This window comes from Artibeus jamaicensis, unplaced genomic scaffold (genome assembly GCF_021234435.1).
Source record: "Artibeus jamaicensis isolate MK-2021 breed Jamaican fruit bat unplaced genomic scaffold, CSHL_Jam_final contig_332, whole genome shotgun sequence".
NCBI classification, from domain to species: Eukaryota; Metazoa; Chordata; class Mammalia; order Chiroptera; family Phyllostomidae; genus Artibeus; species Artibeus jamaicensis.
The window spans coordinates 3,063,524-3,082,532 of record NW_026521788.1 but is presented as its reverse complement, the minus strand read 5'-3'; the positions used below and the strand labels follow the sequence as shown (position 1 = coordinate 3,082,532).

At 41.6% G+C, this 19,009-nt stretch overlaps 1 protein-coding gene across 2 annotated transcripts in view; it reads left to right on the top strand.

Annotated features, from left to right (window-relative positions):
• RPP30 (ribonuclease P/MRP subunit p30) overlaps positions 1 to 19,009 on the top strand; it is a 40,037-nt gene that overhangs the window by 8,325 nt on the left and 12,703 nt on the right. For both annotated transcript variants that reach the window (XR_008391357.1, XM_037156680.2), the window contains exons 6-10: positions 5,598 to 5,687; positions 16,087 to 16,203; positions 17,014 to 17,043; positions 17,510 to 17,547; positions 17,945 to 18,024. Coding sequence is in view for 1 of the 2 variants with exons in the window: in XM_037156680.2 (XP_037012575.1) it covers positions 5,598 to 5,687; positions 16,087 to 16,203; positions 17,014 to 17,043; positions 17,510 to 17,547; positions 17,945 to 18,024 (355 nt within the window). In the remaining variant the exon portion in view is untranslated. The remainder of the gene's footprint in view (positions 1 to 5,597; positions 5,688 to 16,086; positions 16,204 to 17,013; positions 17,044 to 17,509; positions 17,548 to 17,944; positions 18,025 to 19,009) is intronic.

Sequence of the window (19,009 nt, the reverse complement as noted above, 5' to 3'; positions counted from 1 at the left end):
TCCACAGGAGCTCCTGTTCATTGATGGTACCATGGTGTACAGTAGGAGGACTGTGGGTAGTTTCCAGATTTGTTAAGTAGAAACTTAGCTTTGTTATTAACTGATGACTCAGTTTTGTTATACGCTAAAAGTTGGTAACATACCCAGTGATTGTTGTACCGTGTTTTTTCAAAATTGATTTAGAAGATTTAACTCACACTTTCATACCATTTACTGGTGATTAGAGGAACAAACAGAACCTTTAAAACATGGCATTGTGGCTGGAAGGCACACATTTACATCATCTTCCGAAGACTTTCCCATGTTTTTTACCTTTAATACAGCAACCCTGGGGGATCATTGGGACACATATTTGTTATTCTCCCCATTTTGTAGGAGAGAAAACTGAGGCTCAGGCTAAATGATCTGCTCTAAATCTCAGGTAGTGTGTTGTGGAGCTAGGACTCTCGGTTTTAGAACACATTGTGATTCCATACAGCGATTGCATCTTAGTTACTTATCTTATTGTTTTCCTCAGACTATTAAAAAATGAATTTAGCCCTGGCTGGTGTAGCTCAGTGGATTGAGCGCGGGCCTGCGAACCAGACAATCGCAGTTCGATTCCCAGTCAGGGCACATGCCTGGGTTGCAGGCTAGTTCCCTGCAGGCCAGTTCCCAGCAGGGGACACACAAAAGGCAACCATACATTGATGTTTCTCTCCCTCTCTCCTTCCCTTCCCTTCTAAAGATAAATAAATAAAATCTTTAAAAAAAATGAATTTAAAAGCATAAACATATGCTTGATGGTGGTGAGTGAAACAAGTATTCTGGAAGAGGAAAGAAAGCTATAAGTAATTCATGTAGTATTTGTTTAAAATTGATTATACAGATAGTCTCCAAAAGTTACATAAAACAGTTTTTAAAATTGGAACAACTTCCTCTTATCTGTCCAGATCTTACCTATTCTCTAAAACACAGTTGAAGTTCTCGCTGTCCCTGTTTTCTATAGAAAATCAATTTAAATAAAGCCTTTTAAAGTATATCATGGCCTAGAATCAGGTCAGATGCAAGCAGTCGATTGTTTAAGAGGTTGTATTCTATAATTGATTCCATTTGTTTGGTTTGAAAGTTGATTAATTTAGCAGGTATTTCTGTAGATACAATATTCTAAAACCAAGTTAGGTCTCTAAGATGAGTCATAAAAGCATATACACACATATGTTATCAATTAGTGGGATAAAATCTAACCACCTTAAATAGCATTGTTTCCATGGGAAATAACATACTCTTTGTTTCACTAGAAGTCTCTGGAAGATGTCTCATAGATAAACCCTTTCTCTGCGTAGCTACCCCAGGGAATAAGGCAAAGATGAAAGATTATGAGGGGAGTCCATTGGGCAGAGCTTCTTGGGATGGTGGAGGAGGGGAGTGGGATGTGGCAGAGAGTTACAGAGAAGCCCCAGGGGCTTCTGCCTTAGTTGTTCCCATTTAAGGTTTAAAGTTGGTTGGAGCATCACCCTGCTGTGCCAAGGTTGCAGGTTCAGTCTCTGGTCAAGGCGCATTAAAAAAGCAACCAGTGAGTGTACAAGTGAAACAACAAATCGGTGATTCTCTGTCCCCCCTCCCCACCCCCACCTTGCTGCTTCTCTCTCTCTAATAATCAATAAATGGAATTTGTAAAAAATAAAGTGACTGGACAGGGTGAGGCGAATTCAGGTTATTTAGTCCAGTGGTCTCCAAATGACTTACATTGTGCACCCTATTGGTTCAAGAAATATATTGAAGCCATAGCCCCAAAATATGTATTTTTATTTTTGTATAAATTATTTACATATTTTATTGTATCAGTGTGCTTTAAGTATACAAGTACACCAAACAAGTTGTAAGAGAATGAACTTAAAAAATAAATGGAAATAGAAGTTCAGTTTGCTTCCTGATTCTGAAATCCATGCCTACGACCTTTTGAAGAGTAGGGCTGTAGGGCCTGCTGCCAATACCAGAGACTTGAGGGAAGGGCGCGTTTTTCAGGACGGTGCTTTTGGCTCCCCCACCTTCAGAATTGCCAGGGCTGTTTGGTAAAATGCAGATGATCAGGCCCTGCCTTTGCACTTATCACCGGAAGTGAGGCCTGGTAATCCCCACTTTGAATACAATTTTTAGGGGAATTTTTTTCCACACACGTAAGGTTGAGAGGTGCTGTTCATGGGCATCTCTCTGCCCAGGGTGAGTCTCACTCTCCCTTGCGTGGCATTTATTTATCATAGTAAAACCAAGGTGTGTTAACCTGACATCCATGAAGGGAGTTGGGGAGGACTGAACCCCTATCTTCCTCTTCCCCTTGTTTTATAAAGTCAGAATAAATGGATGAGCATATGTGTGCATTTTTGAGAATTCGCTTTTCTTAAATACTCAAAGGGAACCTTGGCCAAACAAAAAAGTTTAGAAACAATTGATATGAATTCATATACAACCTGACAAAACGACAATAATAAGATTCTTAACCATAAATATATTTGGGCATATTTAATCTTTTTTAGTGATTTAGAAAGTGTATCATTATACTGTGAATATTACCCTTATTTCATAATTTTCTAAGTGTAAATCAGGTGAACGTTTGGATTCGTAGAAAGCTAAATAACAAAAGAATTCAGGCTGAGACATTTTAAGTTTGAGGTGTTAGAGGGAGCCAAGGGGACCTGCCCTTTGTTACTGAGTTTATTACAATGCATGGACTTAAACCAACACAGGGGATATTATTTAGTGAGACGGTTATATGGGACGGGAGAAAAGGACCACTACATTAGTAAAAAGTAGCCTAATTTTAGTTTTCGTCTGGGGAAGAATGTTTCACAGGCTTTTAAAAAATGAATCAGCTTTTTTCATGAAAACTAGTTTCTGTTTATGATATAACTTCAAACAGTATAAATAGTTAAGCATTGAAAAGCTTTAAGCACTTTCCTTCCACCTAAACCTCCCACTCCCTTTTCTCCATAGGCAGCCACGGCTGACAGATCTGTGTATCTTTTCAGGAATATTTTTTACCTAGTCATTTCTTCCTTCATTCTCACCCCCCACCCTCCCTCCTTCCTTCTCATCTAACACCATGCTTTTTCACCTAAGGGTGTATCTTAGAGATAGCTCCCTGATGTCAGAGGTATACCTCATGGCCTTTTAGGAGTCAGCATACTCCTCGGTATGAAGGGACTGTAATTTAAGTAAAACTGGCATGTTTAATTGCATGTAGGCTTTCATGATTGGGGTTTGCAGTGACTCATTGTACTAATACCCTTGAGCATTTGTAGAGTATATAGCTACAAAATATATTTCTGGAGTCTACAGGATACATTCCTGTAGGTGAAGTTGATGGTGTGTGCACTTAAAATGTTGATGCCTCTTGATAAAGTAGTTTTTAAGACTCTGCTGATTTAAGGATCCCCCGAGTGCCTATTTGTTCATTCTTACATCAGCAGTGCATTCCTGAACTTTTTGATCTTTGCCATTCTGATAGTTACAAAATGGTGAACAGAAGCTGAACTTGTATTATCTACTGTTCAGAGCTTTTCTGCATCCATTCTTATTAAATTTTCAATGACTTTTATGAGTCGGACAGCTGTAGCAGTTGGGATGGGGCAGATTCTTTATGAGCCAAGTGTTTTTGCCAAAACAGTGTTACTTCCCAGACTTACCAGGTTACTAGGACTCTCTTAAAGCCAGCGAACCTGGGGTGGGGTAGGAGTGACCAAAGTGGGGATTTTGAAGAAATCCCTGTATTACCCATTCTTTGGCTTCTCTGCTTTGCTCCAACCTTTACCTTGGTCCGTGCCACTGATGTTGGGTTGTCAGCATAGCCACCCGGCAGTGTGAATTTGTTCACCGATTCTGTATGTCCCAGCACTGCCAGTGTGTCTTATTTTAAAAACAGTGCAGAATAGCCAATTATTTTTATTGCTGTAAATCAAATGGGAAAATCCAAGCCAGATACGCATCTTGCTGTCTTTGGCCTGTACCCTTAAGCTAGTAACCTTCCCCCAAATTTGTTTTCTTCCTTAGTTTTCCTTTTATCCTGATTCCCTTATCTATTTATTTTATCTTGCATGCAGGTTTTGTAAGCAGTTTCAAATCTCTTTTGGATGTAAATGCAGAGTATTAATAGACAAGTGACAGCAAAAATTACAGCAAAGGAAAGGGAAATGAAAAGCTGGAAAATGCATTTGGTATCATCTGATTTTTAACAGTCTGTTTTGACCATTTATGTGGATTGTTTTTGTTAGTCTTTGAACAGAAGCACATTTCATCGGGTCATGTTAATGTTTCTCCAGCCACTCGAATAGCCTGGGAGGAACCACAGGCCTGGGACAGCTCATAGCACGGAAATGAATGGTTTGTGGGGGAAAGTGGGGCATTTGGCTTGTCTTTTTCTTGTAGTTCAGAATCAGTTTCCCCTTTCTAGAACAGTCTAACCTTCCACAAACCAAGTGGCCCATCTTAGCAATCCATCCTTACATAGCAGACTATGAGTAAGAGGATCTCTGGGCCCTGTCTGTTGAGAAGGTGTATGGACGAGTAACACTGCTTCAGCTGGGTTATAGTTACACCACTCCAACCAGACCTGAAGGAGTGGTTGACCACTGACTTCATATTTCATCAGGTATATTTCAGTCCAGAATCATCATTAACACCTTTGGAGTGAAGAACATCTGTTTACATTTCTTTATATCAAGATTGACATTAGTTCCCATTCTTAGCATGTGCCAGTTTTCCTTTTGGCTTCCCCCCTTGCCCCACCTTTTTTTTAATGTCTGAACTTATTTGTTCGTTACTCTTAAATCTCATTTTTGAGTGGACTCAGACTTAGATGTAGAAGCTTTCAGTGAGGAGAGCTACGTCTCTTAGCAGTGTGTTCCTGGCAATTTTCCTTGGCCTCCTTCATTCTCTTAGCCTAAAGCTTAGCATATTTTACAGCCTCTTTCTTATTTTTCTTAGTACGTCGTTTCTTCCAAGTACTACACCAAGGTTTGTATTCAGGACGCGTGGCATAACAAGTCACTGGATCTTGGGTGCTTTGGTCCAAGTTTTACCTTCTTTATTTAGGGGCTTTCTCGCAGCATATTGGTGGACATCGTCTTTTTTTGAGAGATTGAGAAGTTTGTGGATTCTGCCAGCTCTTTTGGGCCCCGGGCGACAAGGCACAGTAGTATCAGTGAGACCAGGAATGTCTTTCTCCCCTTTTCTTACAGTGACGAACTTGGGAATACCAAGGTTGGCATCCGCACTGCAACCCGACCAGATTTGCACTCTTTTGTCTGTAACAGGAATGTCCCTTACTCAGCAGCAGGTGGACACAGCCACGGGTCAGGACACCTGCTTCATGGGGAAACCTTCTTTGTCGTTTCCTCCACTGATTCAAACCCATACCCCTCCCATTTTTCACCTGGAGCATCAGTCGCAGGTTCTGGGGCCATACGCTTCTCACAAAAGGTGGAGATTTGCATTCGTAGTCCACCTCAATGAGTTTCTGGCGGCCAGTGTTTTGGAAAGAGATGTTCAGCTGTGTCCTAGAGCAGCCAGCCGCCTCTGAGCTGCAGTGATAAAGCTTACTTTTTTTTTCTTTTTCACAGGTTGCTTGTACACACTTAGATGTGGATTTGGTCTGTATAACTGTAACAGAAAAACTACCATTTTACTTCAGAAGACCACCTATTAATGTGGTAAGTGTCACTGTTACTCTTTCCATTCTATGCTTGAATCTGTAGGAACTTAAAGATTAACAAACTAGACGAGATGCAGAAGAAACCAGTATTCTTAGATTAAAACCAAACAGGCAAACAAAAACAAAGGCTAGGTAATAAATAAGCATTTTTAAAAAGGGTTTTATTTTGGTAAACTGACTAAAAGAGGAAGAAGGGCTTAAAATTTTTTAAAAATCAGTAAATTATGGAGGTGTTTTTGAAACACCTTACAAATCAAAATTTATGAAGAAAATTTATGAAGAATATTTCAAATCAATATTTATGAAGCTAACATTGTTGGACCCTTATAGGCTGAATGTTGACTGTTAAGGAGACAGACCAGTTCAGAAAGAAGGGGAAGGAAAACGATGTATCTGGAGGCACCAGTGAGCTGGAGTGGGGGGTGGACAGGAGGGGGCGGGGCGTGGGAAGCAGAGCAGGCAGGGTCCGTGCAGGGCGAACGTCTGCACTGAGGCGGCTGTGTACAGACGCCCGGGCTACTTCCGCAGCAGTCTGAGAGGGGAGTCGTGCGTTCCGGGGACTTTTTGTTCCTCCTTCTGCCGTAGCATTTTCTCATTACCTTTCTATCTACTGTCTCTTGTTTTCTCTACCCTTCCTCTTTCGTCTGTCATGCCTTCTTGTAAGCCTTATTCTGTCGTAAAGGTGACATTTCATTTCGCTAGCAGTAAGGTCAGCACAGCCGACAACTGTTTGCCTTAGCAACCAGACCCTCGGAAGAGGCAGGATGCTGTTTCAGAAGGCTGGTTTCCAGGGCCTGGTCTTGCCTTCTCGGAAACTATTACGGAAGGAGACAGAGGCTAATAAACAGTCCAGATTATGCACCCGATCCTGTCGGAACTGGGAAATTAAAAATACATTTTTTTAAGATACAGAACTCCCCTGCTCTTTTGTCTCTGTAGGATCCAGCCTCCTCAAGTTGTTTTCCCGTCTGCTGCTAAGGGACGGGCTCGTTGCCAAGAATAGGGGGAGACAATGAGGAGAAAATTGATCTATATGGTGTGGAAAAATTGAATTCAGTGTGGAAAAATTTTAGTTGGCTTATGTTCTACCTCTAAAAATATGCTACCAAGACTGTACTTGAAAAGTCTCCAAAATATTAAAGTCATATATTTAAAGTGCATACTATAAAATAGCTTTTTTTCTGATAAATAAGCAACATATAACAATATCGCTTAAACTCAGATCATTGTTTCCCCACATTCTTGCCAGAACTTATAAATAAATAAGTAAACACTAGAGAAAAAAAAATTTGAGTCATCACATTTTAGAATTGGGACTCTGTGTTGTTTAACAGCCCCCATCAAATGCGGTAAAACGGAGACTAGCGAGGAGAAGCCACCGAGCTCCTCAGTCACGGGATCGGGACAGTGCTGTTGATTCTCGGCCCCCTGAGCTCTCTGCTGTGACCAGCTACTTGTAATAAAAGGCATAAACTTAATACAGTACCCAAGGTCGTGACAGTCTGGTTGGCCTCACAGTTTCTCTCCAGAAGTAGCCATCTCTGACGCCATAGTTTGCCAAGGCCTTAACGGCCCCATACTGTCAATCCCATTTCTAAGTGGCGCCCTCTGGAGTTGGCCAGTGCAGCAGTTCTGCAAATGGCTGTTAAACGGAAAACTTTTTTACCTTTCTCTTCAGTCTAATGAAGAAGGAAGGGTATTTTCTAGATGGCTTTGCCTGAGTCAGCCCACCTACATTACTGTGTCCTTGGTTAGGAGGATGTAGTAGCCTGTGACACTAAGGCCATGTCCATAGAATGGACAGCAGCAAACGTAATTCCTCTGTCCCACAGCAACGGTGAGCTTCCCAGGAGCTGTTTTGATGAAGGCTTTCGGTTGCTTTCTCATGAACATGCCCTCCTGTTCAACCCAGGTTGTGAGCTACTAGAGAGCACCGACTACGTCATGGTCCTCTTTTAATTATCCCACTGTCTCGCTTACATTGGGTCCTCCCTAAAACGTCTCCGTCGCATGAGTTATATGTCTGGCCTCGCATATCCATGGACAGCTTGGCGAGCCTGGCCAAAGCCTCTGGTCCTGAGTCACTGGCTGGCTGGTCATCAGAGCTGGGCCAGCGAGGGAAGCAGGGCACTGAGGTGGCGGCCTGAGGAGACAGCGGCACCTGAGACATCCCACCACCCGACTCCATCTGTGGGCTCAGGAAGGCTGCTGCTGTGGGCTGCTATTTTTGGCTTCATTTCCACATTTTTCAATTTAAGAATTCTGAAAAGTAAAAATTTGACAAGTGAGAGGGATATGGAGTATTTAACACAGTGTCCTCTTTTTTAAAAATCTGGTGTGAACATTTTACATATGTTGTTTAATAAAAACTAGATGATGGAGTGGAGGGAAAGGCTGCGCGAGATTATTTTTAGTCTTCATCTGATGTAGAAGTAGGCTGCTGTGTGAGTTAGTCAGAAAGAAGAGTCCTCACTAATTTATTTACCTGGTTCTCGTGTAAGAAAGAGGAAGCTGGAAACATACAATAAAAGGTGTCCAGCATACAATAAAAGGTGTAAATAAATAGTTTGCCCGATATAGCTAAGTATGTATTATGTGTCATCTGACCTGCTTGCAGAGCTGAATTAATGCGTGGGCATATGTTCACCAGGACAGCACAGAACATAGAGTGAATGTGGTTAGCGATTCAGTCTTGGTCCTTGTCTGTTCCTTTCACCTAAAGGATAAACTTGTCTTTGGCTATGAAAAGTTGATAGGTTGGCTTTATAAGGATCCCTTTATTGGACACATGAGACAACAGCACAGATCTTAATCTGGCTAGCATTTGTGCTCTTTTCTTCTCTGGTGTTAAAAAGCAGGAGAGTTAAGATAAGAATTCATTAGTCTTCTACCTAGAGGTTAGAAGCTATGTGAGAATTGTCTGCGTTGAAGCCTGGGATGATGAAGGAGGGCTGGATCATGCTAAAGCATTCCATTTGTGTAATTTAGAGCTCTTGTTCCTTTTGTAATCTTCACATGCTTGGGGCAACCTAATTTCAATGATGCAACTCTTTCTGAAGCCTCTTCCAAATGTATTCTGGAGTATAGAGTATGGGAATCACAACTTTATCATGTGGTAGTTAGATTTCTAAAAAATTGAATTTAACTCCTCTTCTTGGATAATCAAACGACTTCTACTTATTTAACTCGTATAGTTTAAGCCCTTTGACACCCTTAGCAGCCCAGCAGTTCAGGACGAAGTAGATGTGGGCGGTCTCCTCCGCGCAGGTCACGGAACTGAGGCTCGGGAGTGTGTGAGCCCACAGATGCACTCCCTTCTCAGCGGCTGACTTGGGACTTGGGCTCAAGCTTTGATTCTCACCTGCTGTCACTCCCCGCCACAGGGAAATGCTATTTAAGATTACAGCAGAGCTCTTTATTAAGGACACAGTAATTTCATATTTTAAAATACAATCTTTATGAATTCAGGTTTTGAGAATTTTTTAAGTAGTACATACCTTTACTTGTTTTTTGATTTCTTTCAATGTTATTGCCACTCAACAGTGACTTCAAGTATGTTGAGTTACTTTCACTGATTATATGTTTTCTGCTGTCTTTTGAATGGTTTCCCCCAGCTCTTCTTCAACCCTGATCCATTTCTGTCTTCATGGTCTAGTTCCCCCCCAAGTGATGTCCAGTAAATAGTGTCTAAAGCAGAGCGCTTGTTCCCGGAATCATGCCATATGTACTTGATTGGGCTTTCGTGCTCTATAAACTTTATTTTTTATCACACACATTGTGAACCAAAATGTGTTAGGTATTATCGATCAAGTGCTAGGACCAATGCCAGCAAGCTTGCCAGCATTAAACATTTGTGAAGGAAGGAAGGGAGAGAGAAAAATCTCCAGAAACAAAGTTAACAGATTAATGACAGGCGGGTGGAAATGTTTTTACGTATATCATGGACAAAAAGGCTAATCTCTTTAATAGATAAAGCGCTCCTAGAAATTAAGACACTAAATTCTTTTTAAAAAGATGAAAAATTTAAAAGTGGAGTAAGTATATGAAAAAGACATTTCACAGGAAATACAAATGGCCCTTAAACACAAAAAGATGCTTAAAATGCATTATAATAGAACAAATTCACATTAAAATCACCTGCCTGAGTGGTGTGAACCCAGACACACCGGTGCGTCTGTGGGAAAGCAGGCTTTCTCACACTCTGAGAGTAAGTGTGAGTTGGAACCATCTTCGTGGGGGACTGCACAACTTGGTAACGGCTGTGAAGTTACAGATGCTTTACCCTCTGGCCTGGTGTGTTAATAATAAAGCATCACAAACTGAGTGGCTTCATTAAACAGAAAATTACCATCTCACAGTCCTGGAAGCCAAAGTCTGAAATCAGGATGTTAGCAGGGTAAATTGAATGAATTGGCCTGGCTTCTGCCACTGGTCATGCGCCACAGGTTCAAAAAAAGATAGCATGTTTTGCCCTGAATGGTGTAGTCAGTGGGTTGGGCATTGTCCCACAAACCGAAAGGTCACTGGTTTGATTCCCACTCAGGGCACATGCCTGGGTTGCGGGCCAGGCCCCCAGTTGGGGGATGTAAGAGGCAACTGCTCAGTTTTCCTCACACATCACACATCAGTGTTTTCCCTCTCTTTCCCCTTCCCTTCCCCTCTCTGTAAAATAAATAACAATTTTTTAAAAAAAGCAAAATACCAAATCTCAAAAAAAGAAAAAAAAATACCATATTTGAATTTGCGTATGTGGACAACAGTGTGGAAGCTAAGCTTGACATATTCTTTTTATTTTTTATTTTATTGATTATGCTGTTACAGTTGTTCTATTCCCCCTTTCATTCCCCTCCACCCTACCCCCCCATCCCCACCATTAACCCCCCTTTAGTTTATAACCAAGTGTCTCAAGTCCTTTAGATTCTATATTTCCCATGCTATTCTTGCCCCCCCCACCTATTTTCTGTCTACTGTCTATGCTACTTATTTTTTGTACCTTCTCCCCCTTTCTCCTCCTCCCACTCCCCTGTTGCTAACCCTCCTTGAGATCTTCATTTCTGTTTCCACTCCTGATCTAGCTGTCCTTTTAGTTTGCTTTTGATTTAGGTGCGGTTGTTAATAACCGTGAGTTTGTTGTCCTTTCACTGTTCATATTTCTTTAACTTCTTTTTCTTAGATAAGTCCCTTTAACATTTCATATAATAAGGGCTTGGTGATGATGAACTCCTTGAATTTGATCTTATCTGAGAAGCACTTTATCTGTCCTTCCATTCTAAATGAAAGTTTTGCTGGATAGAGCAATCTTGGTTGTAGGTCTTTGGATTTCATGACTTGGAATACCTCTTTCCAGCCCCTTCTTGCCTGTAAGGTCTCTTTTGAGAAATCCACTGACAGTCTGATGGGGACTCCTTTGTAGGTGACTGTCCCCTTAGCTCTTGCTGCTTCTAGGATTCCTTCATTTTAATTTTGGCTAATGTAATTATGATGTGCCTTGGTGTGTTTCTTCTTGCAAAAAAGTCCCCTTCTTTGGGACTCTCTGAGCTTCCTGGATTTCCTGGAAGTCTATTTCCTTTGCCAGATTGGGGAAATTCTCCTTTACTTTTGTTCAAATAAGTTTTCCCCTGGTGGCTGTGCCTTTCCCCCTTCTGGTACCCCTATAATTCGGATATTGGAGCGTTTAAAGATGTCCTGGAGGTTCCTAAGACTCTCCTCATTTCTTTGAATTCTTGCTTCTTGACTCTTTTCTGTTTGGCCATTATTTGCTTTCTTCTGGTCCACTCCATTGATTGAGTCCCAGTTTCCTTTTCATCACTATTGGTTTCCTGTGCAATTCCATTCATTTCAATTAGTTTTGCCTTCATATGTTTGTCTAATTTGTGGCTATAATCAACCAGTTCTGTGAGGATCCTGATCACCAGTGTTTTAAACTGTGCATCTGAGAGTGTTGCTATTTCTTCATTGCTTAGATTTATAGGCTCTGAGACTTTGAGATCTTCTTGAGCCATTTTTGGTCTGTTTGTGCCCGTTAAGTATGAGGAGCAGAGCCTTGGACTCCCAGGTCGCTGGGTTGTGACGCTGCATGTGGGGGCGTGGTCAGAGCGGGGAAATGGCGACCCCCTCTGCTGTTTCTCGCAGCTGGGTGAGGAGCAGCACCTTACGTGGTTCACCAGGGCCGGGCCACTCAGAGTCGCTGGGTTATGACGCTGCATGTGGAGGTGGGGTCAGAGCAGGGAAATGGCCGCTTGCCGCGGGGACCCGCTGGGCCCGGTCCAACCGCCCACTCCCTTGCCTGTCCACCCGCGCACAAATGCGCGACCACAGTCAACACACAGCCCCGCTCCCCCACTGTCTCCCCCGAGGTCGCTCGCCTGTTGGCTCGCTGGGTCGCTCACTAGGTCCAACCCTGCTCCTGGGATCCATGTGCACCTGAGTGGGTCTGACCGAGTCCTCCTGTGCGACCCCGCTTTACCAGCCGCTGGTTTCACCCCTTACTGGTCAGGCTGAAGAATTTGTTGTTAACGGACTTCCGAAAAGTTCAATTTTCCGTGTTCTGGCTGTATTTTCTGTTGCTAAGATTTAGTTGTCTCTAAACTTGGTTGTGTGAGAAGGCACGGCACATCCACCTATGCCTCCATCTTGGCGGAAGTTCAGAACTCAGCTAAGCTTGACATATTCTAATCAGATTGACATATAGTAAAGTTTTTCCATGCTTTGATTTTTAATAAACTTTGGAAACCAGAAAACAATTTTTAAAAAAGATGTTGGCAGGGCCCTTCTCTGTCTGAAACCTGTAGAGGAATTCTCTGCCTTGCTCTCGTTGGTTTGCTGGCAATCTTTTTGGTGGTCCTTGGTTTGCAACTGCCTGATTCTGATCTCTGCCTTTGTCTTCACAGTGTGGTCTCCCTCCCCCTGTGTCTTCACATCACCTTCATCTTATGAGAACTTCAGTCATATTGGAGGAGGGGCCTAGCCTAGCCCATATAACCTCATCTTAACTAATTACATCTACCGTCACCCTATTCCAAATAAAGTCACGTAGAGAGGTACCGAGGGCCAGCACTTCAGCACACCTTTTATGGGGAGACACAGTTCAATGCATAGTGCCCAGAAATCCCACTTCAGTGTTTATTCTACCCATATGTGTAACAACCCAAAGTCCGCCGGTTGAGGCTTGGTTGCGGGCGAGCTGTAGCTGTCCCGTGGAGCACTGTGCAAGTACAAAACGGTGCGGAAGTTACGATCGGACCGGGAAACCCTTCAGGTCGGAGCAGGGATGTAGCAGGCTGCCTTTTGGGTAAAAAAGAAAAGAGAAAATATATATTCCTATTTGCTTATATTTGAAGAAACTGGAAGAAGACCCAAGAAATGAACAAAAGGGATTATAGGAAGTGGTGATAGGGCCCTCAGGAGCAGAGATACAAGTAAGAGTTCTAATTGCTTCCTTATGTTACTCGATTTATGAATCATGTAACAAATTACCTGTCTAAAGAATGATACACCAAGGGTGTTGTCCTTTGGATTCAATAAAGAACTAATTTTTATGAAATTAACAGGGAATTCATGTATCACCCCAGTAATCAACCCCCTATTTTCTTTCTCTTTTCATTCTGTTGAGCTCTGGTTAGTTCTTGGAATTTTACCACCAATATCCCTTGATTCAAGTATCACACACCTGCCCTTGGTTTGTAGCATCATGATGACTATTATTTTTCATTAGTAAAGAAATCTTCCTATTTCACAACCTTTGGTCAGAGAAGCGAACAAAAGCCAATCAGGCAGGCTCTGTCATTGTTAATGAAAAGGCTGCTAGGAACAATCATTTGATGAGTTTGGGCAGTTTTCATTAAAATGGTCTTAGAAGCAAGAGTGCAGGTAACAAGTCTGTGTTTCACCTAAAATCGTAGACTAAGGTGTGACGGAAGGGATGCTCACAGCCCCCAGTAGTGCACAGTCTCATCTCTCTCCACTCCGTTAGCAGTTTCAGAGTAAACTTGGTGAATGTGCCGTGATCAGAATCAGAACTCTTTTCCTTAAAAAATAATTAAGCTGATAATTAATTTCCTTTCTCTCTCCTCTTCCCCCTCCAAAAAAAAGGAGTTTTATTGTATCTGGTCACCGTGGGCTGTGGGAAGGGCTAAAGTTTTAGATCAGTTAAGAACGTAGGGCCCGGTCATGTAGTTTGGTGTGTCCCCCACACTTCTGTTTGCCCTTGTCTCCAACCGGCCGCCTTGGGTTTTCGTTCAGCAGCTAGAAGGATGAGGAAAAGAAAGGTGGCAGCCTCTTGGGCTAATTAATACTTTTGGTAAGAAAAATAGCTAGGGAGATAATTGAGAATATGGCTAAAAAAGGTGTTTTGGTTTGTCAGTGAATTTCAGTTTGCCAAGTTTACCCTGATTTCTTTTATGATGGATAATCCATAGTGAACAGCATTATCACATGACCCTTTTTCCATAAGCTAGGACCTATTTACTTAGAATATAAATAAGCATTTGTATAAATGAGTTGTGTGTTACCAGCTCTCAAGAAGTGTGAAGCTAGGAAGGATGGAGTGTACATTTAACAGTGGGACAAAGAGTATTAAAACCTGTATCATTCCCAGAAATAATCAACACAAGCTAAAGAATTAGAGTTGGGGAAAGTTCTCAGAAAAGAGGAGAGGGGAAGGTTACAGCATATAAAACAGCATGTAAACTCTAATTAAACTAAAACCAGGTATGTAGGAAAATCCAAAATAACATCTGGGAGCCTCCAGATAGCAGGAAAAATTAGGGAAAAGGAAGGTTGTGGGGTGGAAAAAAGAAAATCAGCGTTCAGAAAGAGTAAGTGGGAGACTGCCAGCTACACCTGTGTTGAATCAAAGTGGGCTGCCAGTTCGGGAAGAAGACAGGATTTTCTGTTCCCTGTACACACTCAGGGACAGACCTCCGGGGCTTACAGGCGGACCGGTGCCAGCTCGTCCTCCGGGTAACAGAAGCTCATTTGCCAGGCAGACTTGGACCGTACTACCCGGTCTGTGCCTGTTTCCTTCCTTGGTTCATTCAAAAGCTCATCCACTGTAACCAGCGACTGCCACGGCAAGTCTGATTATCACCTTCATGCTGAAGTCCTTCCCATTGCCTCTAGAATAATCCTGCCACCAGTTCTACAGACCTGCACAGTTGACCCTTTCCATCTCTAGTCTCCACTTCCACCGCAAGCCACCCCGCTTATTCTCTCTTGAGACTCCACTTTGACCACAAGGCTCCCCCATATTCCTCTTCACTGGCCTATGACCTCTACATGTTACCAGACTCTCTTCAGCCCTAGAGCCTTTCCTTGTACTCCTCCCTCCCTCTGCAGATGCTCCTCCTTTTACTATTTAACTACTTAATTCCTTCCTCACCCTTGCCCAAACTTCTCCTTGGTAGCACTTATCACAGTTGAAGTCTGTGTTTCGTGTGTCTTAGAGGAACCGTGTCAGTTTTTTCTCAACATCCCCATGCACAGTTGGCTGGAAACACGTGTGTTGTGCATGGATAAAGGGGAAAGCTGAAGAGGGTAGTGGTGGATTTTGGTCTTACTTTCACCACCTCCAGGATACTTTCTTACCTGCGGATGCCTACCTATTCCCAATGCCATAAATAAGAAAGAAGTTTCTTTTTTTCTTATGTAGAAGGCCAAGCACATGGTGAGCGAGGCAAAATTGTCAGGGCCCAGCTTCTCTCTTTTTTGCTGGGTATTCATGAGCCCAGTTTATAATCAGGGGCTCCGTTAGTAAAGAAAAAGGGGGAGAACAGTCCCAGAGGCAATTAGCAATCTCTGCCATAATGTCTTATAAAAGTATTATAAGGGTTAAATACATATATAAGACTCTTAGCACAGTGCCTGACATGTAACACTCAACCATGGCTCTTTGTCCTCCACTCAACATACAGGCAACAAGCGATGCATCCAAGGGGCCTTCCCACCCTGTTCTTTGGAAATTGTTCCGCTCTTCCTTCTTTTTTTCTTCATTTTTGGGTCAAATTACTTAGTTTACTATGTTTGCAGACAGTTTACCCTAAGTATAGGGAGCACATCTCTGTTTTTCTTTTGATAGCTCCTGTAATAACAGCCCTTTGGCCATTCCCCCTCCCCGCCGCTGGGGCTGTGCTCTCCATAGCCCCTTCATGATTCCTGTCAGCCTCCCCATCGCTAAGATAAACTCTGCTAATCAGATAATCAGACAGAGCCACAGATCTGTTTCCTCCTGTGGATGGTGCTGTTTGGGCGTGAGTCCGCCTTTGTTTAAGGCTGTGCTTCGACATGCAGGAGGTGGGCAGTGGGGGGTGAAGAGGGAGGTGAGATGGAACTTTAACGAAAATAGAGTAGCACAGTGTGTGTTTGTTCTTGACAGTTTATTTTCTTTATTTCCTGTGAAGGCAATTGACCGAGGTGTGTGCTTTGAACTGGTCTACAGCCCTGCCATCAAAGACTCCACAATGAGAAGGTACACAATTTCCAACGCCCTCAGTTTGATGCAGGTCTGCAAAGGAAAGGTATGGTTTCCTAATTTCAGGGTGCTTTTCAAATCTAGCAGTTTATTATTATTAATCCACTAGATTAACCAAATGATTTCTTTTCTTTAGAGCAGAAAGTTCTCAAGGCACAGGAACAAATTCTCCCATTTCAGTGAGCTCTGCAAGTTTTAAAGGGAAGAAAAATATTGAGAAAAGAATAATGTGAGGGGCGCAAGATGTGTTGAAAGCTTTTCTTCTAATAAGGAATTTGTAATTTAGCCACTGTGAAAAGAATAGTCTAGATAATAATTGTTTGTCATCAGTGACTTGCATTTAGATTGCATGACCTTTTCAACTAGATTTTGGTTTTTTGTTTTTGTTTTCTAAGATTTTATTTATTTATTTTTAGAGGGGAAAGCAAGGAGAAAGAGAGGGAGAGAAACATCAATGTGCGAGAGATACATCCATCGGTTGCCTCTTGCACACCCCCAACTGGGGACCTGGCCTGCAACCCAAGCCTGTACCCTGACTGGGAATTGAACCAGCAACCTTTCAGTTCACAGGCCTTTACACAGTCCACTGAACCACAGCAGCCAGGTCTCAACTAGTTTTTAAAACGAATCCATTTTTGCTAAGATCCATGGGGAAGACCTGTTCTGCTTCTTACAAGCTGCCTTTTGTTTGACATGAGGTCTTTTCATTCTTTCACTTTCATTATTTACCTGATCTTAGAAGTTGGTATTTATAGAGCCTTAAATGTTAAAATGTGATTACTGGTTATCTGTATTATAGACTCATTTTTTTTAACCATTTACCTATGATTAATATTGATCACTTTCTATCTTGCAGAATGTAATTATATCTAGTGCTGCAGAAAGGGTAAGTCTGCCACTAAATGCTTTGTTGTCGTTGTTTTCAAGCTATAAAACTTTGAGTTTCCAGGAGAGAAATTAAAATAGTGATATAATGAACATTTATTGCACGTTTGTAGTAAAAATTTCTAAGGGAGAAGTTAAAATAGTGATATAATGAACATTTATTGCATATTTTCATTTTTAACTGTATTTGCTTATTATAATTGATGAAGAGTAATATTTACCCCAGTCCTTGGAGGCTTTAAGTTTTGTTTATATTGTGTTTTTTTTTTAATATTGTCAGAGAAGCTTTTTAAGGTTCTTTTATATTTTCAAAAACTAAAGAAAACAATCAAAATTACAAGGACTTAAATTTACACCATTGACTTTATATTTGGAGACCTAATCATCCTATTCATTTACTGCAGGTGAAGTCTTGAAATGTTATCAATCACTTCTCTCATGCCTATTTTTTGTCCCTTTTACTTTAGCCTTTAGAAATAAGAGGACCATATGACATTGCAAACTTGTATCCTTCTCAGCGTAAGATATTGTTGAAATTTTCTTTTAGGAAATTTGGGATTTGAAATGATATACCTTAACAAGATAGTTTTCTTAATATTTTAGTATAAGTTTACCAATTAATAACTTCAAAAAGAAATTACAGCATTTCATGGAGAGCTTCATCCTTGTGTTTTCTGGACCAAAGTTGAGGTAGATAAAGGGGGACAAGAATGGGAGACTCTATTAAAAAGCTTGGAGTTAACTGAGCCTCTTCTCCAATGCATGTTGCCTTTGGGCCAGGGACTGCTGTCGAGTTAAAATATGTCTTTGAGTCTGACCAGCGAGCCGGCATTGTCAGTTATGTTTGTGTTAGTCCTGTGTCCTTGGCTGACTCCAGGTTGAAATCCTTAACGGCCCCACAGAGGGTTGCTGTTTGGACTCTCCGAGAGCGAGGCCAAGGCTGCGGTGTCTACCAACTGCCGAGCTGCGCTTCTCCACGGAGGTGAGCGAGTTCTTCCAATAAAAACACCAGATGGTCATGGTAGGGGCCAATCGTTTTTATCAGATAGTTGAGCCATATCTACTTTTATTACCCTTCCCTGTAGAGTTCCTTTAGGGTCATCTTGCCTCAACCTGTGTTAGCCATATCCATCAGTGCTTTCTCATCCTTCACTGCAGGCTTTACTTTCTGTAGTTTGTGGAATGAATATAAATTGTATTACAGAAATGAGTGCTGAGTACATTCTCTCAGGCTCTGCCTGCATGTCCCTGCCTGTATTTTGATGTGCTTCCACTTTGTCTCCTTACTCCACTTCATAGGACCATGCTTTCTTTCTCTTCTAAAAATCACTGTTTTACAGAACTGAAATGTTAACAATATATGTTGTGTCATTTATTAAGAACACAAAAATGGCAAATGTGTTGTAAAAACTCAACTAACAAACTCAAATTGTAACTTCTTGCAATTATTACAACTTATGATTCTTTTCTCATTTTTTGTTCACATGTTCAAGTTTGTGCAGACTATGCATTTTTTTACTCACATTTCATTTAAATATATCTTCCTCTTCACATTAATTCCACTACTTGAGGCCACTGAATGTCTTATTTCTCCAATGACAAAACTTGAATTAGAAGTATAGGGTATTTCCGTACTATGGAGAATGAAAATGAGGTTTATATTTTATTAATTTACACTTTTCTGTTTTATTTTCATTCTCTTTGAAATTTTTACCTCTAGTGGTAGTTGGTCAAGAAGCAATTTACTTGACATCAGAAAAATTTCAAGCTTCCAAATAGGTCACTATAAGTGGATGGAGTTACTTGGCACACAAATACTAGCAGAGTCACTACAAGTGGACGGAGTTACTTGGCACACAAATACTAGCAGAGTCACTGCAGCCCTGTGTGCTGTGCCTGGGTCTCAATGATCTAATTGCCACCAGAGAGAACTGTTTACTGCATTGACTTGCCATGAAGTAAATGAC